Genomic DNA, 26,023 nt, shown 5'->3' with positions numbered 1-26,023 from the left:
TAAAGTCTCACAGCAGCAGGGATGAAGGACCTGCGGAACCTCCTTTAACCTGATGCTGATGCGTGTAAAGGTAGCCCAACATTTAAGTATAAAGTCACATAAATATGGAAATACTCCATTAAAGTGCAAACACCTCATATTACTCACTTACTTCCCACCGCTGCTTTTTATTTATTCAGTCCTCCGTTAGCCTTAAAGTGTAATCTAACCTTTCTATAGTCCAAATATATGATATAGGACATTTAAAGTAAGCAAAGATGTATTTATATGGATCAAAACAAGAGGAACTAGGTCCACCGTCGCCAAGTGTCGGCTCATGGTGGGAATTGTTGAGTCTCTGCAAGTAATTCTAGGTTTAAGTTACCTGTATTTTTACCTGTGTAGTGCTTTATAGGAAATACATATAAATTATATATATATATATATATATATAATTTATATATATTATACTATATCTAAACTCTGGCAGAGAGAGGCCACAGCTGGAGTGATGGGGTCTTTGTTAGAAGTGATACAGCTCCGAGTGTGATGATTCTGAATTACTTAACACTTTAGTAGTGATGATTCATTTAGCAGCTTTTTAAATATTTTAAACCTTAGAAACATTTTTTGTTTGGTAAAACTTTCTTCATATGAATTGTTTTTATATTTACTCAGGTTACAAATGTCAGAAAAATAGCCTCATCAGCGTTATGTTCAGTGTTTTTTTCCAAACGAGAACCGAACTGAAGTGGAGCGTGAATGTTTTCTGTCATGTCTGATAATTTGGGGACTTTCTGAGATAAAAAAAACAAACATCCACCAACGCAGCTTCAGGGAATGCAGGAGTCCAGATTGGACGTGAAGCAACATAACCCTGGAGATGCTGATGTGCTTCCTGTGTTTATGGCACATCCCCGTCCCTTTAGACAAACAGCAAATTACAGAGGAACAGATTCTGGAACAGATTTTGATGAAGAGCAGACTTTGTTCGACCTTTTTCAGTAATCATATATTCTTATTTGTGTATGTTTACTATCAGGATCTTCTGAGACAGCAGCCAGCTGTGCGCTCTTTCCTTTTCTGTTTACTTGCTCATGTACACAAGTTGTACAGACTCCTAATAGCCTCCCCTCCCATGGGATCACATTATTTATGTACTTTCTTGCGTATAGCCAGAAAGTTCCCACTGCTTCTGGCAGAAATATAGAGAACTAAGTCAAGTCACTGAAGTATTTACCTCCATGTGTCGGCTCCTGGGTGGTCTGTAGTTAGCCGAGGACAAAAACAAAAACACAAATGTGTTTGTTAGAAAGAAAGAAAGGAGAAATGTGGCGGTCACTTTCCCTACGATGAAAAGAGACAGAGTCTGACAGACGGAGGGAGATGAGGCAGGATGGGGTGGGAGCCGTCTGACTCATTCATCCTGAGCTTTGTATCCAGCGGGTACTCAGACTCAGTATCTGAGCTCACAGACCGCCTGAACTCATTTCCTTACATTTGTCACAATGATCTGTTTCTTATTTCTGAAACAGTTTTGTGCACAACGCAGCCGGCTGCACTTGAGATAAAAGATCTTTTCATGTTTATACGAGTTCCCCTTTTTTTTGCTGAGTCATTCTATTTCATAAAGTATTCTCTGATTTGTCTAAACGGAGTGTATAGAATAAAGACTAGAAACTACACCGTTAAAAATAAATGTTTGAGGTACAACCTAAAGTGCTTCTTCAAGGTGAAACTTTTTGGTTCTGCAAGGAACCTTTTACCTACTGGTAGTTGCTGCAAAGCTTCACCTAAAAAAAAAGGTTTAAAAAGCTGCAAATGTGACATAAAGAACCCTAAAAAAAAGGTTCTTAAGGATAAAAAGGTTCACCAGAGAACTCAAAGTTAAGATAAAGTCAAAATAAAAGTTACAACCTAAAGTGGTTCTTCATGGTGACACCACGGGAAGAACATTTTTTAGTTCTTCAAAGAACCAGGTCGTCTTACAGAATTTTTAAAAGGAAAAAAAAAAAGATTATTAAACATAAAAATGTTCTTCGAAGCACCGAAAATGCTGCAATTGTGACTTAAAGAACTTTTTTTTTTTTGGTATTCAAACATCACTCCTGTTCTTAAATCCCTTCATTGGCTTCCTGTCCTTTATAGAATTGATTTTAAACTTTTAACATTTGTTTTTAAAGCTCTTAACGGCCTCGCCCCTTCATATTTATCTGAGCTTTTAACTGTCCGCAATCCTGGTAGAGCTCTGAGGTCCAAAGATCAACTGTCGCTGGAAGTGCCCAGGTCAAAATACAAACACTGGGGTGACCGAGCGTTTTCCGTTGCCGTCCCCAGGCTCTGGAATAAGCTCCCCGTCGAGATGCGTCTCGTTTCTGACCTGGGCCTTTTTAAATCCAAGCTAAAAACCCACTTATTTAGAATGGCTTTTAACACCCAGTAGTATGATGACACTTTTATCATTTCTTATTCGATTTTGTTGCATTTTATTGTTTTTATTTTGTTTGTTTTTTACCTATTGTTCTCGTTATTTATTGTCTACTGTAAAGCACTTTGGTACACCGAAAGAACTGTTGTAAAGGGCTGTATAAATAAAGTACATTTACATTTACATTTACCCAAAGAACCTTTAACAGCAAATAGGGTTCTTAAGCATAGAAAGGTTCTCCGGAGAACTCATTAAGAAGCAGCTTTTCTCAGTTAACGCATTCACCACCCTGAAAGAATTACTGGATATTTAACAAATCATTAAAGAGAAACCTCCTTATATAACTGTTTCTCTCAGAAATTCATATTGCAAATTTGGAAAAACAACTTTGAAATGTTTCCTGATGTGACAGGAAACCAGCGTGTTGGTGAAGACATCAACACCAACAAAGGAAGTATCATGCTATTTCTATAAATAGATGTGTGACTTCTATATTCCACTGAATTTTTGTCTTTATGAATACTATTGCTACATTTTGTTACGAGACAGAGTGCAGCTGGACACGTTGTCCACTTCATGTGATGTCCCGCAGCCTGCTGGTCTTGGGCGTTCCTGAACTAACATAAGCTCATTCCTTCTCACGGAGAGAGCGGGCCGGATACAGAGTGTGGGAGATTAGGTGCAGAGTGAAGTCAGTGGCACGGTTCCAGGCCAGCGCTTCACAAGTTTGAATTCCTGTTGTTTTTCTGTATCCACTTTAGCACATTTAATCGTTCTCTTGGCATCGTCCAGCCAGGATACGCTGCCGGTTCAACAATGGGGTGTTAAACTGAGGGGGCAGACAGAAACATGGAGGTGAACAATGACACAAACAATGGGGATTTTTCTAGAGTTTAAAAGTTTAAAAAGTGTCTCAGGGGTTAGACAGGGATCAAACTAAACTTGTCGGGCCTGCAGCCTTTAGCAATAAGCAAAGACACTTTAGACAATATATATATAAGTTTTGTAAGACTGTCTGGGGATTAGATTAGATTTTTGTATTTCACATATTTAGGGAACTTGTGAGTAATACAGCGGGGGAGGGAGAACGTTGTTGGTTGTCTGTACTTTGAAGTATTCCCTGGCTGCATTGTGTTCGAAGATATAATAGCCGGTCCTGAAAGCCTGCAAGACTGCAAGCCAGGAGTACCTGCTGTACGTCTTTACCCCAGATGTGTTAGGGAGCCTGGACGGTAAATCTGTGGTGACTCAGTTCTCCTGGCTAGACTTTCTGACCTCTTGCTTGGTCTTGCAAGCTTTCCCATGCTGCTGAACGGGGATCAGGGCTGTGTCAGTATTATTAATGCAATGCTGGCCCGTTATCAAGCCTTTACCACAAGCTGTCTGGAGTTATATCAGGGCAAGCGTGGTAGCAGGAATGTAGACTGTAGCAGAGCTGCAGCTCACTGGGTCACGCACTGAGACAAATGAACACATGGATTCAATGCACCGGTGGGGGAAGGATGAAGACACACGGATCAAGAGCGAGGACGCTTTGATTGACAGGCGGCTGCTGTTACAGGTGTTTCGAATCTGAAATATAAATCATTACGGTTGCTAGGCAACTGCAGCTGTTGTGACACCCAGTCTCCCCGAGTCCTTCCCCTTCCGAGAAGCGACGAGGCAAACCGATGGCTTTCATTAGTGATGGTTTTCACTGAGGCGCCGCTGCTCCCCCACTGACTTCTGGTTATTGACTCATCCAGGCACTCAGTTACTACCTACAGTGATGACATACAGGCACACTTTCCCTTATAAAATACTCCAGACCACGGGCACAATGTGGTCCTGACGGCAGCAGCTCTGGCTGGAAACTGGCAAAGCTGCCCTTCCCTTATCGTGGAAACCCTAAAATAACCTAAAATACATTTATACTATTTCCTGGTAATTAGTACATGATGTTACTTTGTGTTACACATAACAAATGGATCACAGAAACCCCTAATGAGCAGATTAGATTACATTCCCCCGACACTAATTAGAACTTTTAAATTTGTGCTCAGGTTCCCCGGGGACTCTTTGAGTCCAAACATCCCGCTGAGACAAACATTTCACCTCAGGCCACGGTTAACGCGATCACTCTGGGTTAACGTAGCCACAATACGTTACGTTGAGGTTACCAAACTAACCGAGCCGAATGCACGTTTGTCTTTGTAGGACCGCAACCTAACCACCGGCAGCAGCTAAGAGGCAACAATAAAAGATTCAGGACTTTGGTTTGAGCCTCTTTTCTGTTGACTACCAAAATACTATTAGAGAAGGCCTCCATCACAGTTCTGAAGTACAGCACCAAGGCGGTACCGTTCTGTTTTTGCAGAGTCACTGTAATCATGACATCCGCCCTGATGATTAAACCCCCCTCGGATGACAACGCGTGTAAATATGCATAAACTGTGCCATGTCTGAGGAAATGCAGTGTGTGCTTATTTATTGTCTTGGGCTGTTTGGTGAGGTCATCTGCTAAACTTTTAATGTCACTCCCACACAAAAACCACAAAGAGATTATGACAGCGTTTCACCCTGTGACAGACTTTTCCTTCCTCTCTCGTGGTGACACACTGAATTCTTTCATAAAGAGCTCAAACATTTACACGGCACCTGTCGGCCTCGCCAAGATCGAATGGAATGAAAGGAGCAGTAGGAAAGTAAACAAGGTTCAGTTTGTACTAATACAGACACCACATTAACACTTTCTCATTTCATACATATAGAACACTAAAAATATTCAATATTTTAACTCCTTGAGCACTAATTTAAGCTTTTAATACTTATGTAATACTAAAAATATTCAACATTTACTATTTCTTTTAGCTCGGATTCTTGTATTTGATCCACTGTGTCCACCAGCTGTGTCTGAATCTCTAATGCGGCTGTGATTGAGAACAGGCTTTAATGGTGTTTACAGTGTGCACAGGAAACTGTCCATTGTTCATTTATCGGAGCCATCTGTGACTCTGAGTATCTGTCTGTTGAGCGTAGAGATACTCCAACGCTTTGAAAGGTAAAAGGCCAAGGAGTCAAATGAAGGGGAATATCACCCTCTCCTGGTGAAGACATACAAGACAGAAAAAATCATGTTTTATTACCCTGAAAGAATTATTGGATGTTTAACAAATCATTAAAGAGAAACCTACGGAAGCCCTAAAAGGCCATACATACATACATACATTTTATTCCACCCGTTTTCCCGTGATAACAAGATAATTAATTCGAGATCTCGAGAAAACAAAACGATAGTCTAGTGTATTAAATCAAGTGCGCCCGTATTACAGAATGTATGGCAAATGCATGTAGTCCATGATACGGAGCGAGCAAACCTATTACCACTGTAAAATCCCTTTGATCGATTATTTCTAAAAAGGTTTGTACACTTGATCTCAGGACTGGAGTGAGGATTAGCCAAAGTGTATCAACCTTTGTCAGAAATTATGGATCAAACTGATTTTACAGTAGAGTAAATATTGCACATAATGCCCTTTTCAATTCAAAATAATAAACTCTGAGGCTGATTTGCTCCAAAATGATTCAGTAAATATGCTTTATACTGAGTGAGTGAACAGTCAGGATGGTCCTGAGATCAAGTGTACAAACCTTTGTGCATTTGCCATTCATTCTGTAATACGGGCGCACTTGATTTAATACACTAGACTATCGTTTTGTTTTCTCGAGATCTCGAATTAATTATCTTGTTATCACAGGAAAACAGATGCAATAAAATGTATGTATGTATGTATGGCCTTTTAGGGCTTCCGTAAGAAACCTCCTTATATGCTCCATACCTGTTTCTCTCAGAAATTCATATTGCAAATTTGGAATAACAACTTTTAAATGTTTCATAAGAGAATAAAAAACAGAACGTGGCATATGAAGCGACTGTATGAGCTCTGATGTGACAGGAAACCAGCGTGTTGGTGAAGACATCAACACCAACAAAGGAAGTATCATGCTATTTTTATAAATAGATGTGTGACTTCTATATTCCACTGAATGTTAGTTTCATTTGTGGCTTTTTGTCTTTATGAATACTTCTTTATTTTTATTTTATTATTAACTCTATGTATAATTCTTAATAATTTCTTTAAATATATCTGTTTGTAATCAGACATGAGAACCAGCCGGACTCTTTCATGTTTCTTTGCAACAAACATGACAACCACACGTTGATGTTTTGTTGGTGGTTAAAACCAGCTGCAGCAGATGCAGATACATGAGAGGCAGAGTTGTTCTCGGTTTGAGCCATCTGTGATGTTTTTAGGGTGGAATGACGTCACAGGAGGGAAGTGGACATCACATGTCTGAGTTGAATCTGCGGCCCAACGGATGTCAGTACAGGAAAACATCTCACCTCCTACGTTACAGATCAAAACAAGACAAAGGTCACATCTGCGATCAGCTGGAGCGCTCAGATCAAGCCCAAATAAAGAAATGTTCACTGGTATGTGCAAATACAAATGTCATGAAGGTTTGGAGATCATACAAGTTTCATGTACTTGCAGAAAGCAAAACAAACTTCATCTTCTCCTACATCTGTAGGGGGCATGAAGATACACCGGCTGACGTCAGGTTTTTCCTTCAGATGGGGGCCCGTGGATAAAAATATCTTCTATCTAAAACATCTCCACGTTGAGGAGACCAAAAAAAGAATTGGAGCGAAGAGTGAACGAAACTTCTCATGTTGAGACAAGCTTATCATCTTCAGACAGACGTTTCCTTGCTTCCTTAGTGCTTCCTTTCTGCCTGTTACGTAGCTCGCTCCACATCCCACGGGACATCATATCGCTCACAAAGTTTCCAGATGTGCACACATGTGACAGGAAGACATTTAAGCAAATGGTGACGTTGATTTTTTAGATTTCTGTTTGACGTAACGTACAACAACATTTCGAACACTGTACAGTTCCAATGAAGTGTCTGAACAAGTGGCACAGGACAGATTTTGCAATTGTTTAAAGTACCAATAACCTTTGTCAAAGACACAAACAGAAAGTATCGTTCACTCTTATCAACTTTGAATCTGATCTGATCAAAAACACAAAGCTGGGAGGTAGTGTTACATATCACTGTCTGTGCTGTGCATGTTAAAACACAAACCACAGGCAGTCGCCCACATTCCTGCTAAATAAGAAAAGATGTCATGGTGTTTTTGGGGAGGTGTTTGTGACTTGAGCACTCCCACAGAGCAGCAGCAGCAGCAGCAGCAGCAATCAGAGGCGACACTGAGGGATAATATAACGTGAGGCTGGGTGCATTACAGCACCAGAGAGGAGTGAGATTTACTCGTGACGCTTGAGTTTGACTGCTGCCCAACGATGAGGAAACTTCTCTTTAGCCTCTTATTTCTTCTTTGTGTGGGTGATACACTTCAGACAGCAGGTAAGAGACGCTCATCAGAGTTTACTTTAATAAGTTTATAAGTTACTGTACAATAATTCTGTGTCTTCTTTGCTGATAACTCTCTACCTCAGCTGATTTCGAAACTCACGTGACGTCACTTTAAACGAAATCAACAAGCTGCTACTTGTCACTGATTCACAATCATCAGGGATGGAGCTGAGACAATTGGCTGATTATTAGTTAGTGAATCAGCAGTAAAATATCTGTGATCACTGTCGGACTGTTGACTGGACAAGAAGTACAGTGCAGTGACTCGGCAGTTTTGATATTTTCTGACATTTCACACACAGAAGAATTAATTTGATGAATCAGAATGAGCTATGAGAGATCTGTATGTTACACAGGTCCCAAAGAAATAGAGACACAGGGACAGATAAGCATTCATGCATATCAAATGAATCCATGCACAGGTTGAAAGATCTGAATAAATGAGTGTAGACGTGGGGAATGCATCCAGGGTACGAGGAGTCACTGAGCTGTTTGATGTGAATCATAGGCTGCGGTCTATTGCAATCACTGCATCTCTGAACACCTAGTTTGAAACCATGTGTCAGACACGATCATCGTTAAAACGCCAAATGTGGGAATACTTTCTCCAGCACTGGAGAATCGTGGCCAAGTTCTTGCTTGTTCTTGCTCTAGCTCATGGTGGCTCGACACCTTACTGATTCACTTTGTGTTGGTTTTCCTTTAAACTGTCAATACACAAGTCAACAATACAAATAGAAATGAATAATGAGTCAATACACTCAGCAGATGTACGTCCAGCATGAGGACCTTGAAGTTTGCGCCTCTTAAATGATGTTGTTCCTTGCCACTGTCACCAAGTGCTTGCTCGTTGTGGGAATTGTTGAGTCTCTGTACATATTATTGTTGAAATGCTCTATATAGAAAGTGTCATGAGATAAAGTGGCGCTATATAAATAACAGCAAGGAGGTTCCTGTTTTGAACCCCCGCAGCCGCCTGAGGCTGCTCCGTCTCAAGTTTGCATGTTCTCGCAGTGTCTGCACGGGTTCTCTGCAGGTACTCTGGCTTCCTCCCACAGTCCAAAGACATGCAGGTTAACAGGTGTGTGTGTAAGGATGAATGAATGAACAAATTATGTCTGTATGCAGTGTGAACGGCGTGAAGATTTGACAGTGATGGGTGATATATCAAGGAAATCAACGAGTTGTATCATGAATATCACGAACAGAATTATCCTTAACTGATGCATTTGCTTGTTTGTGTTGCAGAATGGAAAACAAACAACTCCGATGTCTTTCCTATGCCCAGAACTTTTAATGGGGATTTCTTCTTGCCTGTCCAAAATGGGACACAAGCTCCCAGTTCACCTCGTTCCCCTCCAGCACTGAAGCTGAAGAGCAGCAGCACGGCAGCGTACCTCCGCGGCACCCTGAGCACTCGGTTCATCCCCGTTATTTATATACTGGCGGCTGTTTTCGGGATCCCGTCCAACGTTTCCATCTTGTCCATGCTGGCCACTAAAATCAGGAAGGTGTCCACTGCCATCCTCTACTGCAGCCTGGCTGTCTCCGACCTCTTCCTCCTCCTCTCCCTCCTCTTCAAGGCTCACTACCATCTCCATGGAAACCACTGGGTGCTCGGCGAGGCTGCCTGCCGACTGGTCACGGCCTGTTTCTATGGCAACCTCTACTGCTCGGCCCTGACGCTGGCCTGCATCAGCATCAAGCGCTACCTGGCTGTGGCGCACCCGTTCATGTACAGAAGACTCCCCAAGAGGATGTACACCGCCTGGGTCACCGTGGCTGTGTGGGGGATGTTTGTCGCCGCAGTGGTGCCCGAGCTCATCGTCCAGCAGACCTTCTGGGTCAGTGACTTGGATCGCATCACCTGCCATGACGTATTGCCTCTGGATGATAACTCCCATACCTTCCTTCTCTACTACAACCTGTTTCTAACTCTGTTCGGCCTCCTGGTGCCGCTGGTGGTCACGGTCGGGTGTTACATCGGAATCATCCATGAGCTGAAGCAGTCACACCACGACTGGACGATGTACATCAAGGCCAGCTCGCTGGTGTTCGTCATCTTCCTGGTGTGTTTCACTCCCGCCGGATTGCTGCACTTCATCCATTACGTGCAGCTGTTCACAGACGGAACAGAGACCTCGTACATGTACTTTAAAGTGGCAGTGTGCCTGTGCTGCATCCACGCCTGCCTGGACCCTTTACTGTTTCTCGTCATGTCCAAGTCTGCAGGCTCCAGGACTTACTTTAGACCCTTTCAGAGTAAGAGCATGAGCATATCAGTTTAAAAGAAAGAAATCTAAAAGAGAGAATTGTCTCTGTGGCTGGAATCCAAAGAGAAAGCAAAAGCATAGATGGTGAATATGTATATTTGTCTATGTACAAGATGAAAGGAAAGTATATGTGTGTAAATAGTTTCATTCTGCAGAGTTTGGAGGGGATTAACGCATCATTTTAAAGAAGTCGTCTATGCTTGACATTTAAATAATCTAAAACAAGTACTTTTCTGTTCCCTGTGTTCACAGATGGAGCTATGATGTCTGATAAACTTAACTATGTTGAAGCTATTTTGTGTTTAATGTATACTTGGAAGTTTCATATTGTCCTAAAGGTATAATTTCTATAACCTAGATCCTAGTTTTTCCACATATATTCAAGTATTTCTGAATCTAGTTTGTCTAACCGTCATAATACGTTTGCTCACTGAGGTGGCATTTCCTGCCCGGCCTGTGACAGGATGTATGATAACACATCAGACACTGAACAAGCAGTGAATGTACACAAACGTTACCGACGCTGTATCTGCACACCGCTCCAGGCTGAACTCAAACCCCATCTCACATCCAGTTTAAACAGTTAAGAGACATATTATCCTGAATAGTTTTTATTCTAACTCACAGGATTTTTGGTTTTATATTATCACACAGGTGTAGTGGAAAGGAGATTCTTCTTCATCTCTTTGAAATCTGGATTTATTTTTAAATCAAAGAGGGGAAAGAACCACCTCTGTATTCACCACGTCACTCCTGCACCAATGTGGCAATGTGGTTCAGACTGAAATATCCCAACAAGTATTAGATGGATTACCATTAAACTTTTTCTCTTGGTCCAACATTTGTGATTTTTCAATAACTATGCGATGGTTTAGTACAAACATCCATGTTGGCAGGTTTATTAGCATATTAGAATATTGTCTGGTTCTGTTGTTTTGAGTAGAACCGGTTTGAAAGTGTGGGAAAGACACAGTGAAACAAACCACAGAGATCTGGGCTTGAGCCCAAGTGTGTGTCGGCGTATTGCAACAGCTCAGAGTGGTTACCAAGCTGTCGAACTACGACTGGCTTTGGTGCAAAACGTTTCAAAGAACAGAGCCCCCGAGTACCTCAGAGGTCATCTCTGTGGAGACATGTTGTTTTAGGTTCGGTGATGTCAGGAATACCTTTGCACAGTAAAATAATACGTAACCGTGTGTGTGTTGTGTGTAAAAATTACTTCCTTTTGTTTTTTTGTTTTTTTTGCGTACCAAGAAAATACATATTAACGTTCTGTAGTCAATATATGCACTGATACTTTTTAATGTGAACAAATACTTCTGTTTTCCAGTGTTCAGTCAGTCTGTACTAATCTGTATTTGTATAGTACAAGCTTTTCCTCTACTGTGTACATTTTTGTATGTTATAAAAACATGAATATAAAGAAACATGTAAGTCGTGTCTGGTTTGTGTGGTTTGTTATGTTGGTGTGTAGTTTTCCTGTGCGCTATTACGAAGATGTCTGAAGATGTCTGGCTTGTCTTCTGATCAACTTAACTGATAAATCGAGCGCTTAGTTTCACAGTTGAACTGAGAGTGTGAAACCTTTATAAGAAGAAATCACAGTGTCACAATGTGTCACGGCCAAATAAATGCAAGTGAATGAGTTATAAATGATACTTCGAGTCAAAGAAATGTGTTTGATCGTTGAGTGTAAAGTTTGGATTTTTATTGCAAATATTTAACTACCAACGGCATTTATGAATGTATTTAGTTATGTTTTCACTTGTTTGAGAACTTTTTTTTTAATCACAGCTCTGGGCTTCGTGTTCCCGTCACATTTTGTGAAGCAGGAAACAGATGTGGTGGCCCGGCTCGCCCTAATTTGGCCTCTGTGGTCTAAATGGACAGAACCACCCACGATGTGAAAGAAACAAAACTAAAAACTATGAATGTTTGTGAGGTCAAAGCAAACAGGAACACTCAGAAGTGAGCAGTCATATTCATCGTTAATGAGCCTCCATGACTTCGTATAAAAGCGGGACAGCTTGTCTTGGTTCTTGTCTTGCATGCTGGTGTGAGCAGTTGCATCCACAATGAAAAAGGCCGACAGCTGTTTTCAAATGAAACTCTTTATTCAATATGTAGACACCAGAGGAATCCACCTTTACACTGCATTCACTTCATTGAGCCTTTTCTTATCAAAATAAATCATATCAAGGACAGGTAATTGTTTTTACACACACGTCCACATGTTGTTTGTCAGCAGTGGCTCTCATATCTCAAAGTTGCAACACTGGTGATTTCATTCATAGCGACTAATCCGACTGGAAACTTTCCCCAGATTTGATCACCCCTGCTGGATAAACATGGTGTGGTACATCATCTCACCACTGGCATGCCCTTTCACAATGACCTATTAAGTCAACTCAGTATAATGAACACCTGTCCACAACAAATCTGACAACACACGAGAATGATACATTCACCTTTGACCCCGGGAATCACGTGTTTTTATCCCCCCCCCAGCAGAGGAACAGCGAAGACACCAAGATGGAAAAAGCACGCACAACAGAAGGACTTCAGTAACAAACATGCAGGAGACAGTGATGCGTTGTGGGTTTGTTCAGCAACAGGTGGAGGTGTTCGGCGAAGAAAGGGGGACGATGCGTACGAGCAGATGGCAGTAAAGCATCAAACACACTCATGGGGAAACCAGAAACGGTTGCATTTGTTTCCAAAGAACGCCGCCTTAAAAAGGAATTAGCTGCATATAGAAGGTCGTGAGCTGCACAAACGGATTTTTCAGAGTAAGATGCAACTGGAAAAGAACTGAAAGAAACGGTTCTGTATTTTTGCGTCGATCGCCTTTGAACAAACCCAGAAGAGAACGTGACGCAGATTTACGCATTTTTTAACATCAAAGCATCGACACTGTAGCAGCAAGAGTTCCATTCATTAGAGGTTTTAAAGGGTCTGTTCACCCAAATTACACAAAACATATTTTCTTCTTGAGTTCAGGTGGCAGATAGTTTGCCCGGGTCTTTAATATTTTTGCCTCCACCTCACTGCAATGCAGCAATGTGTCTTTCCAGGGACAACATCCTACTTAGTCTGGAGTTTTTACTGGATCTACTTTCCATCGAGGAAATAGTTTTTATCGATTATCCAGAGTAGCCAGAGCATTCCCATGCATGCTTGCTTGGTCTCATCAAATATTTTATGGATTGACGTGTTAATTTTGTGCATATATTCATGATCCCCGCAGGATGAATCCTACTGACTTTGGTGTCACTTATGACCCAGGATGGTGCACTCACAACGGTCACAAAAAGTTGAGTATTGAACACTGGACACTCGCACTTTGTAAAAGTGGCAGCCAAAAGAAGCTGCTGGAGAAACTAAAGTTGCGGTGATTGGCTCAGTACACAAATGTTATACTTGGTGCTAATGCTCTGTAAAGCCTGTGAAACCAGTTGTAACCCTAACCCAATTTCATGAATGCTTTTTTTTCCCCCTCCAGGATATCCAGGGCCTTCCAGGTGACCAGGAGCCACAAGCTCCAGTTGGCCAACTTTGAGTTACAGGTTAGCCAGTAAACTTATTTTTTAGTACAAGTACAAACGTGACGCCCCCAAACAGGATAAGAACTTTGTTTCTGCTACATTTCGTTACTAGTAGAGTGTGTAGTGCACATGTTTTGCATGAAATAATCTGCACGATTAGTAAATATGTTTTTTGGAATATGGGTGAACTGATCCTTTAAGCATGGCTTTAATTTCACTTGATCGGGTGGTTCAAATCCTCCAAAACCCCATTCCTTGGTAGAAAAAACATGAAGAAAAAAAAAAACAAATTTCCACATATGAGATGATCACTTTATCTTATCAGGGTTAGTCCGGATACACACCCACACACACGTACACAACATGCACACTGCAGTATCAAGAGATGAGATACCAAAATAAAAGCAGGATAGAGCAGCAAAGCTTCCAGCAAGGTTTGGAAGGAGAGACGGGCTCGATGGAGAAAGAGAGAGAGGCACAACATCTGAGAAAGGCCTTTGAGTTTTGGAGGGAGCAGCAGCAAGGCAAGAGAGGAGACAGACAACAGCAAAGAGGACAAGACTTCTGATGAGAGACACGATGAGGGAACCAAGACGATGAGACAAGATCGAGAGGAAAAAAAAACAACCATACAAGGGAGGAGAGCGGATTATAACAGCAGGTATAAATTCTTCTGGACGGGATTAGATTGCAAACGGAGAGCGAAGCCCTTCATGGTGAGCTCGGCGCCACGAGACGAAACACAGCACGGACACGAGAGAGGGAGAGAGGAAGCATTCAGACAAAAGGTTTCCAATCTCAAAAGTCTCTGACTGTAAAAAGCAGAAAATGTAAACTTCTTTTCACTTTAGAAATGTAGCTGCTGAAGTTGCCGGTTTTCACTAAACTACTAGATCGTTATTGATTTTTTTAAATTATTATTATTATTATTTCTTTTTTTTTTTATCTATGGCCTTGTCATTCTTGCAAGTTGCAGCAAAAGGCTTGAACATCATCAACCGATGAATATTGATCTCGTTAAAAACGCCTTCGACTTCTCTGGCCTGCAAACATAAAAGCACGCTGGTGAAGCGATAAATAACATACATAAATTACTAAATATGTACATATTAATAACCTCAATCACAAACACAACTGTTACAAAATGACTTCTCTAAGGAATAGTTTGACATTCTGTTGAGTTAGACGAGAAGATTGACACCACTTAGCTTTAGCTTAGCATAAAGGCTGGAAACAGAGGGAAACCGAAGCCTGTATAACTTAAATAGATGAATTATATAAACAGTTATCCTCGGTACAGTTGTCATGAACGGGGAAATTAGCTACAGAGACCAAAACTGTTTTTTGTACCAGGCTGTAAACATGTTTATTTCTGCTGTGAAGTTGGACATTTGGACATGGGGACTTATGGAGACTGACTCACTTCTGGAGCCAGCCTCAAGTGGACGTTTGAGGAACTGCAAGTTTGTTTAAGGTCGCCACTTATGCTACATTTGTTTAATCCATACAAGCAAACAAAAAACAGTCTGTATAGACTAATCTCCATCAAACCACAGCTTGTTTTTTGTGAAGGATTGCAGGCAAAGGTTATAATGTGTTATTAAGTGATCTTAAGAGGTCTTAAGGATTTGGTTGACTGCCTTGCTTCCAGATTTCAAGCTAAGTTAACCAGCTGCTGGTTCTCGCTTTATTTCCCCCCAAAATGTCAAAAAGTTCCTTTAACGCGAGTAAGACTGAGCCGGGTTTTGGAAGGGGAAGGTTGTCGGCAGTCCAAGCCTTTTGCAGCTTTGACACATGTGAAACAGCCCGTGGTAGATAATGAGCTGCTGATATACAGAGTTTTATCGCCGCCGATCAGTCGCACTTGTTTCTGATCAGCGGCCTTTCTGAATTCTGATTGTAGTCTTCAAACTCTTTATATCTGCAGCTCATTGTCACATTAAACTGCATTCATTCTCCTTTGTTTATCAGGTATGTTACTCAGAAATATCGAGAATAACAAACTGTTGTTCTGTGTTTGAGTTTGTCGGCTTTGTTAATCAAATAATAAATACGAAGAAGGATGACCGTCCTTTCAGATAAATCATAATCCATAAATGACTGGTTATTCATTATAAACTGAGTAAATACCTGGTAAACAACAAACTGTTCCGAGTTGAGGTTTTACATGAGGACATTGGCGCGTGTGTCTGGCAGTCGGAGCCCCACCAGCCCGCCGCCGACCAACACGGACGACGCCAGCAGGATGGGGATAGCCTTGGTGATGCCAACCAGCGAGCCAAAGATCAGGTTGCCCAGCACCGCTGCCAGCTTGCACATGGCGTTACAGAAGCCAAAGCCCGTGCCCCTGAAAAACAAGAGGAAGACGCAGAGGAGACAGTCAGACAAACGGATAAAGCCAAGTAGTTACTCTGCTGATTGATCAGTTCAGTTCAAATTTCATGAATGTAATCGCTTTCTAAAGCTAAAAAACATGAAGGCTTGTCATGATTCTCATGAACAATCAGCTGATATCAGTGTCTGGACAAACCTGAGGTGTAAAACTGGCCTCACTGTGAGTCTACAACAAACATTTTCAAACACTTGCACAATCATTTTGGGTTGTTTTGAGAAATCTTTAATAAAAACTTTTATTTATTAATACAGTATGTTCAAAATGTATCTGGCCAGACTCAGACTGGATGTTAAATCTCAAAGCAAAGGCTGAGCTCATCACATGTAGAACAATACAAAATAACTGGTGACACTTTGTGTGGAAAGTCCGGCTACAGATTATATTATATTTCTAAAACTTCAACCGTTTTGCTCTGTCTGTAAATATTTAACAGATTATGCATAATTTTTTTTTAAATGCCTAATTCTAACCTTTATGTGAAATGGTTGAATTGTTGAAGCAGTTGAAATGTTACTCTAAACTATCCAAATAAAATTGTAATATATCAAGAATAAAGTCATAACACTAATGTTATATAAATACATGTACAGGACATGTGAGTCACCCGTGGTGACTCATAATTTGTTAAAAGTGTTGTGACTCATACATAAGTGTTTGGCTGTAGCACAGCGGGGGGTAAATTTCCTCCAGACAAGTTCATGGCATCAGAAAAAGCGTTAACGTGCACTGAGCTTTATAATAACTGGAAGTTAGAGACTAAACTTCAGTTTAAATGAAATATTTCAACTTTAATCTCCAAATCTCAGATTTTGTTTCTCTGAATTGACTAAAATCTTTTTCCTCAGACAACCACAAGCAAAAATTTAGCAAAGTGAGCAAAGTTCTTATCTTTCTTGTTATAAAGTAATAAAGCACAGACGTTATCATGATTACTGAGAAAAGAAGTGTACTTTATATATAAACTTTATACGATTAATGAATGGTTAATATTAGATAAGATTGAACTTATTTATCTTGAGGGAAACTGTTTTAACACAAGGAAAGAAAAGTGCAAATCTGAAATATTAACGAGGTGCAGACCTCCTGTCTGTCGGGTACAGCTCGGTGGTGACCACATCCAGAGAGTTCCAGGCGGAGATACTGAGGCCGTTGTAGAGACAGAGCATGAAGATCATCATCGACTCGCTGGTGCCGAACCAAAGGAAGAAGCAGCTGATGCCCGACAGCACCATGGAGCCTCCTGCAGGACACGACACGACACATCTTTCATATCTCAGACACAAAACAGCCTCATCAGAAGAAGACGTCAAAACAAAGGCTGCTATCCATGGAGTCATTATGTCATACCTAACATGCTGAGACGTCCTATTTTGTCCATGAGGAGGGCGGAGACGATGTTTCCAGGCAGCACAGCCAGCGTTCCCAGGAAGTTGACAAAGTAGACCCAGTAGGCGCTGTAATCGTCGTCGAACGTCATCTGACAGCCGGTCTTGTTGTGGTGGAAGGAGCTGTTGATCACCCTCGAGTTTGTCAGTTTGACGTCGTCGATATCTGTGAACGCGAGACAAGAGTTCAGTTTGCACGCTGCGTCTGAATAAAATGATGATGATGACGTGCTGTTTCTTCTTACAACACCCTGAACGCTGCTCTGTAAGTTTAACTCCATCTGGATGTGTACAGCTCATTCATTGGTGTTTAGTTTCACACTGATGCTTTTAGACTCATCTCTGGGCCCCAGGTGACCCAAAGGTCCCCGGTTCAACGCATGCCAGATGGTTCTGGTTTCTCTCTCTTAATTTAGTTGACACTGTGCTCAGATTAAGCACATTTCTAGAGTTGTGTCTAATTAAATTGGAGCCAGCTTCAAGTGGCCGCTTGTGGAAATGGTACTTCAGCCGTGGAGGTTGTCACTCTACCTGATGCCTACATTACCCACAAAGCAACTCAACTGACAGTCAGATTTTCCAAGATAATGTCACAGCCCTGTATTTTCCTTCCCTTGTCTAGGTGTGGTCTCCCTCCCCTCACTCTACACACCTGCCCAACATCAGCAATCAGCACACCTGTCTACCATCTAGTCATCATCCTATCCATCCGACTCGTGTGGCATGATGCTGACATGTGAACCTTGACCTGGTCACTCAAAAATGTGCAGCATTAACTTGAAAAAAGACATTTTTTGTTTAAATTGAAACAAACTAACTGACACATTTAAAGCTGCTATCATACACTGCTTCTCAAACTATGGCACGTGTACCACTGGTGGTACGTGACCTCCCTCTAGTGGTACACGGAGGAATCTCTGAAATATCTTTAAAAAATGGAAAACATCAAAATCAAATAAAAAAATAGGCTAAAAAATAAGTTATCTTAGCATAAAGACTGGAAACAGATAGAAACAGCTAGCCTAGCTCGGATTAGTGGTTTATATTTGGAGGGAGCCACGCTAGCTGTTTCCCTTTGTTTCTAGTCTTTATGCTAAGCTAAGCTAACCAGCTCTAACTTCACATTTAGTGTGCAGACATAAACAATGTTCATTGCACACCTTGCACATCAATATTCACATTTTAAGTACAGCAGTGTGAATGATTGTGTATTAATAAACTTCAGCAGCTGCAGCAAAGTGGAAACATTCCCTCCTTCCTCTTTCTGTCTCTCCTCGTTTCTCTTGATCCTCTGCTCTCTAGAGACTCATTGCCGGGGGCAAAGAGACTTCATTTCCCATGGGGCATTACCAGCAACCTGACGTGCCCTGGCTGTTCCCCTGTTCAGCGCTTTTCCCGAGCGCTGGAGGGAACTATTTTTCCACCCTGCGTTCCCACAAGGTCTGATTCAGCTGCAGTTCCTCTCAGAGTATTTCAAACGCCTGTCCTTCCTCCGCCTTTTTTCCTCCTGCTTGTGTTTTTTGTCAACCCCAAAAATGATTGGACTGCACTTTTATTACATAGCCTTGATTTATTAGAAGGCAGGGTTTGACGTTTGGGGTGCTGATGCGGCCGCCTTGGTCACAATGTCTTTATCAAAACAAAACAACGCTGTGGTGAATTCATCAGCGGGAGAACAGGGGACGCTCACTTTGAGAAGTTCAAATTCAGCTGTTTAGAGAATCCTGTTTATGTAACTCACTGTCCGGGATTTTTGCAAGCGTCTAGAATATCAGATGGAATAAGGAAGCATCACTGCAGGATGGTTTGTGTGGTTACAAATTGCCATTTTTTCAGTGCTCTGCAGTCCAGCCAGGCTCGGTTTCTTTGTTAACTACAGTTCAGAAAGGCAATCTGTGCAGGGGCAGAGAGGTTAAGCAGTAATGTAGCAGCATAAAGCAGAGCCATAAATGCTCAGACCTCTTCTTTTAGTACCCAGAAGCTCGGACATTAGACTCAAAATGAACGTCATGTCAAAAACAGACAGGAAGACTGAGTGAGACTCATGTGTAAGGCATCTATAGTATAAAAAGATTTCTTTCTCAGTATGGGGAACTCTGCACTGGATGAGGAATGCTCTGCATGTGTGTCAGGCGTAGACTCACCCGTGTTGTAAAAGAAGGAGTCTACAAAGGTGCAGTTTCTGAAGAAGGAGCCGACCGAGGTGACATCTTCAAAGTAGCAGTTGACGAATGACGAGTCGAAGAAGGTGACTGCCTTGAACTTCATGCTGATAAACCTGCGAAGACGTGGAGGGAAGCATTATAGCAGGATTAGCAGCAAAGGTGATGATACTGAATTATTTCTCTACTTTAAATATTACAGTCTGTGTAAAGTCAGAATAAATAAATGTTCTGAGTTTGTCAGACCAAAGAAGAAAGTGTCATAGCCACCCAGCTAAATTTGAATGATTAAAAATATTGACAAGTTTATGAAATGAGGTGTCAAAATCAGGTAAGAATTAATTCTCAGTTGAAGCGACTGAAACGTGTCAGATGAGTTCAGAAAATAAACATGACTAACTCTGAAACACTCTGAGCTGAGATTAATTCATCTCTGTCTCTCTGCTCAGGGTGGCCTCAGCGTGTCATCGAGCCGCCCTTTAAGGACCGCCCACAAAATCCTGAGACTGAAAACTGGTGAAAAACTGTTTGAACCTCTAACTCCACATCTCAGTGATATATCGTTGAAAGTCTTCACGTATTTACAGCAACTATTTTACAACATATTTAACGTGTTTGAAAGAAATCTCAGGATTGCCGTTAAACAGACTTTAAGTGACAAATGTAGCAGTACCAATGATACCATGTTGTAATTATAGACTGTATAAAACATGGATGTATAAATTCACCCTCAGTACAGTTGTCATGAACGGGAAAATTAGCTACAGAGACCAAAACTGTTTTTTGTACCAGGCTGTAAACATGTTTATTTCTGCTTTTAACATGGGGACTTATGGAGACTGACTCACTTCTGGAGCCAGTGGACGCTTGTTTTTTATTTTATCTACCTGATGCCTACATTACCCACAAAGCAACTCAACTGCCAATTTGCCGAGATAATGTCACAGCCCTGTATTTTCCTTCCCTTGTGTTTATCCTTCTCTGTCTGTCTCTGTGGTTGGGTGGTTGGGTTTGTGTAGGTGTGGTCTCCCTTTCCTCACTCTACACACCTGCCCAACATCAGCAATCAGCACACCTGTCTGCCATCTAGTCATCACCGCAGCCTACAAGAGCTCTGAACAAACCGCCCGTCCTCGTTCCTATCCATCCGACTGACTCGCTGGTCAAACAGCAGCAATATGACATGTGAGCCTGGGGCTGGTCGCTCAAAAATGTGCAGCATTAACTTGAAAAAAGACATTTAGGCAAAGTCATGACCCACCCTAACCTGATATTCCAACAAATGCAATGAGTCGTAGCTCTGACTCAAGGTTTCTGCCTTGCCACCGTCACAGAGCGCTTGCTCATTGTGGGAATTGATTATATATAGCTTTATATGGGATCTTCTGTTATGATTTGGTGCTTCATAAATAAAACTGAAACTGAATTATGACAAACTTGAAGAGCTCACAACAAATCTGTGAACAAAATTTAAGAGAAATAAACCTTTTGTGTGCAGAGAAGAAGTAAAAATGTAAGATTTTTGTTTTCGTGCAGTGCAGTTTTACATAAAACATATGATCTACCTACAAAATATGATGCATTATAATAGATACTATTAGATAGACCCTAATCCTATATAACAGAACAACTTGAAGGGGTCCATTCTCTGTGAAAAGTACTTGATTACTGGAGTACTTCTTCCACCTTCAGTTGACAAAGAACCTCGTCCATCCTTCAGCATGTGTACAGTAATACGAGCGGCCTGTTATTGATCTGTGTGATCCGTCGTGTGCTGCTGTACTCGGTATCATCGTGGTGCTGGTCTGGATTTTATCTCTTAATAAATGTGTACGCCGGTCTGCAGCGAGGATGGAAAAGAACAAAAAACAGATGAGTCTTCTCTCTCTGGCCTTTGTGTAAGTGAGAATCATAACCAGGAGGAGTGTGTGTGTGTGTGTGTGTGTGTGTGTGTGTGTGTAGAGGAAGGAAAGAGAGAGAGAGATAAGTCTTTTAATTTCCTGGTGGTGTGGGAGATAAAGCAGGAAGGATTAATATTACCGGCAGTGCTGGTGTTGTTTGCAGGGAATGACGAATAGTGCTGCTATCCCACGACGGGACAAGAAGCTTTTTTAACCACAACACTGTGCCGAGAGGTTTGGATCACAACGTGTAACGCTGCAGATGCTTTTAATAAGTTTCAAAGAAACTTACCTGTCGTTTAGAAAGAGTCCGTTTCTGTGGATCTGGTTCTCCAGGGTGAAGTTGAAGGTGAAGTCCTCGATGCGTTCGTTGTTGTGAATCTTCACTCTGGACGCGTACTCGTCGGCCTGAAGGTGCTTGATGACATCTGGGAACCACACGGAGAGCCCGTAGAACCTGAACACAGGAGTCATACATGTGACTACGAGCAAGGACGTAGACCTGAGTTCAATAGATTCAGTTTTACAGCAGCCAATCACATCTCGTCTGAGGATAAGTGTACTGTGTGTACAACCATTCACATTGTGATATTTTGCACATTAATACACTACTCAACATGCGGCTGTCCTGGAACCATCGATATTTCACAAAGATGTGCAAATTAATTTTCGCTGTATCACTTTCTTTCAATGCACACACATGAAACTGGTGCATACTTCAAAATAAATGTATGTATTCAGATCAGAACAACGTACAACTGTGTACGGGTGGGAGAAAGTCTGCGAAAGTCCAAAAGTCGGTGGTGTTTGCTGCTTTTTCCTCCTCTGAATTTGACTCTTTTCATGCAGGCAATGGCTGCAGATGGCTTTGAGCAACATATTCATGAACTACTGATCATCCTATGGATCTGAAGAGGTTGAATTAGATTAGATAATACTTTATTTATCCCACAACGGGGAAATTCACTTGTTTACAGCAGCGAAAAATAGAAACAAGGAGGGAAAACAAGTGTACATATTTACAAAAAGTACTAAAGTAGAATGTGCAGATTTACAAAACAAGTACTAAGGTAGAACATAAGATTTAAAAAATAAAATTAAAAAAAAAGCTATATTCCAGCACCAACACCAACTTTGTCTCTGTGTTTTCTGTGTTGGAACAAGAAGCACCCAAAAGTCAAGACATGAGTCCAAAAAAACAATAACAGGATCCCAAATAAATGATGACGACAAAAGACAAATTGAGACATGACACAGAACATGCTCGACTTTTTCTGTCCTCAGGCCTAAAACTGTTCCACACGTACTATGATTTATTAAAACAAACGACACCTTCTCTCGACGCTTTCTTTCCAATTTGACCTGTCAGCATTTGTCAAGAGGATATGAGTGAGAGATCATCAGAGCTGAGTACTTCACTGAAGCCGTTATTAAGCTGGAAAGTAGTGATGACTCAGCGAAATATCACAGAGGACAGAATCGTGTAGTAATAATAATAATAATAATAATGATATCGAGGCGTAGGAGAAGGTGTGTGCAGAAAATCTCTTACCCAAAAGACAGAGTGAACCAGACTACGGCCAGTTTTATTGTGTTGTCTTTGACTGGGTAGTTGAAGCATCTCATAAAAGTCAACCAGATCTACGATGAGAGAGAAAAGATTTTTACTCAGTTTATATTTTAACAACCATAAAAAGATTCAGAGTAAAACAAACCGGGACAAAATAAAACTCGTACTCCTCTGAGCTCGGCCTTGATCTTGAAGAGGACCTTGACCACGGGGTTGGCCGACTCATTCGGCATCTCCACCAGCTCGTCCAGCTGTTTGGGGATCTTTATCCTGTTCACCTGCAGGGGGAGACACCGATCTGTCACCTGGCACTGCAGCAGCATCCAGTTAACTCATCAGTTAAAGTGAGTGTACTCACGGTGAAGACTCTCTCGGGCTCTCCACGGGCGCGCATGTTGGTGTCATGGATGTGTTTGAGCACCATCCAGGCCTCGTCGTGTTTACCCATCTGAGAGACAGTTTAAATGTTTGAGTACACGTCAGATCGTCCTCGAGTGGCTGCAGCTTTTTAACCTTTTATACAAACACTCTCGTTATAGGATTATTCAGGATCGCTTCTAGAGCACGTTTGACTGATACGTTTACAGTAATTACACAAGTTATATCTGTTTATTTTTAAAATCCTCCATCTAACACCCTTCAGTTCCAGCTATGGGCAACTTATTTCAGCCTATATTGTTGATATCTTAAATTCGAATGAGCTATTAATAGTTAGTGTTTGCAGCCATAGATGTACTACGCCTGGATTACCTTTATTTTGAAACGTGATCATTCTATGGCAAGTTTTCAGTATAAAAGCATCTTTTACTATGACTTCTATACAGATTTATTGAAGTTTATTCAAAGGATATTGGACATATGTAAGGATATCCTTATGTCTTGCATTTGAGCTATGGTCAAAACATTTATTGCGTATTGCATCGTTACTGGCCGACTACTTTATTGAGTTTAATTTGATTTCTGTCAGGTTTGAATGGACTGTTTCGATGTTACGAGGTGAAATGATAAACAGAAACAGCAGCCGGACTTCTCGAGGTCATAAAAATGAAATCAGATGGATTATATAATATCATATCCAGAAAAGATGTGATTAGTTACTCTGTATCCTTGATTCCTTTTACGTGTACGTGATTTGATTGGCTACACATTATATTATTACTTTATTTATCATGCATGTATATGCTTTTATGATGTATTTACACTGACACACACAGTGAGATTACTTTAATACGAAGTCGACTTAAAAACATAATCATTCTCTTTTTTCTCTGATTGTATTCAGTGAACATGTGACATATCCTCACACTGAATCTAAACATGTGTCACGTCTGAGTACTCTAGTACCTAATGCACCTCCTCCCTTCAACTCTCCTCCTCCCCCTTGAGGAGGCGCCTCAGAGTTCGGAAACCTCTGCATGAATGCAAAGACGCACTTCTGTGATATATGAACGTTTCTTAATGCAACTCCACCGGCATCAACATTTCATTCCACAAAAGCTTTTTGTTATTCTCCGATATGAGTCATCATCATCATCATTAAGGCTGATAACGGAGCTGCCAGCATCGCGATACACACTGCGTCTCTCTCTCTTACCTCCAGGAAGAAGCGAGGGCTCTCAGGCATAAAAGTGAGAGCTACGACTGCAGAGACGCACGGCAGCGCGCACACCACCACGAACACTCTCCAGCTGTGGAACTGGTAAGCCGAGCCCATGCTGAAACTCCAACCTGCCGGAGAAAGACACACAGAAAGTCATGTTCAGTCCTAAAGACACGGAAAGATTTACAACCTGAATGAAACAAGCACACAAAAACCCACCGGAGTTTCAAGGTTGGAAGTACTACAGGTTTTATGTTTCAGTCTTGGACAAACATACATTCTCTGCACAAGCAAGTGAAATTCATTAACCTGCAGGTCGACTACTTCCCAAGTACATCTTTCTCTCTCTGAGCTTCAGCCTTTCTCACCACCACCAATCTTTTTATTAATTGCAACAGACATTTTAAAACTTACACGTTTCTTCAAGCAGACGTGCTTTCTGCTTTTCTACTGAGGTGTTGGTAAGTAAATGGTAAATGGACTGTACTTATATCGCGACTTTCTAGTCTTCCGACCACTCAGAGCGCTTTACAGGACGTATCTCATTCACCCATTCACACACACAAGGTGCCAACTGCTCATCAGTTTTAGGAGCTGACCATTCACACACATTCACACAGCGATGGCACAGCCTTCGGGAGCAATTTGGGGTTCGGTATCTTGCCCAAGGACACTTCGACATGCAGACTGGAGGGGATCGAACCGATCTTCTGATTAGTGGACAACCCGCTCTGTCTCCGAGCCACAGCTGCCCCAAGTATTTGAGACAGCATATCTAGGTGCTAAGTCATCAACCTGTGTCCATCGAAGGGGTCGATGTGGAGGTGGTCAAGGCTTGCAGCTGGACGACAGGTTGGACTGGACAGCAAACATGGACACTCTACACAGGAAAGGACAGAGCCGTCTGTACTCCCTGAGAAGACTGAGGTCCTTCAACATTTGCAAAAAAAAAACTGCTGCAGATGTTTTACCAGCGTCTTCTTCTTCTACGCTGTGGTTTGCTGGGGAGGAAGCAGCAAGAAGGGGGACGCCGCTTGATTGGACAGACTGGCGAGGAGGGCTCTCTGGTGACAGTAGCAGAGAGAAGGACCCTGGACAAACTGCTGTCCATCCTGGACAACGGCCACCACCCTCTGCACGACACCTTCACCCGACGGAGGAGGAGTGTGTTCAGTGGCAGACTGCTCCACCAACGGACTCAAGAACTATTTCTGGGTGACTCTGTGGAGGCTTCTACGTTATGTACCTGTCTGTTGTGTCGAGGGAGTGAGACAGCCCTCGATCCTCTGACCTCAGTTACCATAGTAATAAACAAAATGGCGCTTGAGTTGCTCTGGATCTCAAGGAGGAGAAGTCAGCGTCCC

At 41.7% G+C, this 26,023-nt stretch overlaps 2 protein-coding genes across 3 annotated transcripts in view; one reads left to right on the top strand and one right to left on the bottom strand.

The window, feature by feature from the left end:
• The first annotated feature begins 7,392 nt into the window (after positions 1 to 7,392).
• Positions 7,393 to 11,541, top strand: LOC104926609 (proteinase-activated receptor 3). Its single transcript, XM_019264690.2, has 2 exons — positions 7,393 to 7,819; positions 9,077 to 11,541. Exons 1-2 carry the CDS (start codon positions 7,756 to 7,758, stop codon positions 10,114 to 10,116), a joined length of 1,104 nt encoding a protein of 367 aa, XP_019120235.1. The 5' UTR covers positions 7,393 to 7,755; the 3' UTR covers positions 10,117 to 11,541.
• A 3,049-nt stretch (positions 11,542 to 14,590) lies between these two features.
• Positions 14,591 to 26,023, bottom strand: part of LOC104926608 (synaptic vesicle glycoprotein 2C) — a 46,546-nt gene continuing 35,113 nt past the window's right edge. Inside the window, exons 5-13 of one of the 2 annotated variants that reach the window (XM_019264823.2) lie at positions 24,654 to 24,787; positions 23,418 to 23,507; positions 23,227 to 23,337; positions 23,042 to 23,130; positions 21,782 to 21,946; positions 19,571 to 19,704; positions 17,389 to 17,592; positions 17,122 to 17,281; positions 14,591 to 15,993 (exon numbers count right to left, since the gene is read on the bottom strand). In XM_019264823.2, the coding sequence (XP_019120368.1) occupies positions 15,810 to 15,993; positions 17,122 to 17,281; positions 17,389 to 17,592; positions 19,571 to 19,704; positions 21,782 to 21,946; positions 23,042 to 23,130; positions 23,227 to 23,337; positions 23,418 to 23,507; positions 24,654 to 24,787 (1,271 nt within the window). In that variant the 3' untranslated portion in view covers positions 14,591 to 15,809. Of the gene's footprint in view, positions 15,994 to 17,121; positions 17,282 to 17,388; positions 17,593 to 19,570; positions 19,705 to 19,988; positions 20,019 to 21,781; positions 21,947 to 23,041; positions 23,131 to 23,226; positions 23,338 to 23,417; positions 23,508 to 24,653; positions 24,788 to 26,023 lie in introns of those variants that run through there. The other variant, XM_027282281.1, reaches the window with a different exon arrangement.

This window comes from Larimichthys crocea, chromosome IX, assembly GCF_000972845.2.
Source record: "Larimichthys crocea isolate SSNF chromosome IX, L_crocea_2.0, whole genome shotgun sequence".
In the NCBI taxonomy this organism is placed as follows: domain Eukaryota; kingdom Metazoa; phylum Chordata; class Actinopteri; family Sciaenidae; genus Larimichthys; species Larimichthys crocea.
Note: the sequence above shows the minus strand (reverse complement) of the source record. Positions and strands in the feature narration are given on the sequence as shown.

Coding starts and splice junctions, on each gene's coding strand:
- LOC104926609 (XM_019264690.2), top strand. CDS start 7,756: ATGAGGAAACTTCTCTTTAGCCTCTTATTTCTTCTTTGTGTGGGTGAT. Junction 7,820..9,076: donor TGATACACTTCAGACAGCAG/GTAAGAGACGCT, acceptor TTTGTGTTGCAG/AATGGAAAACAAACAACTCC.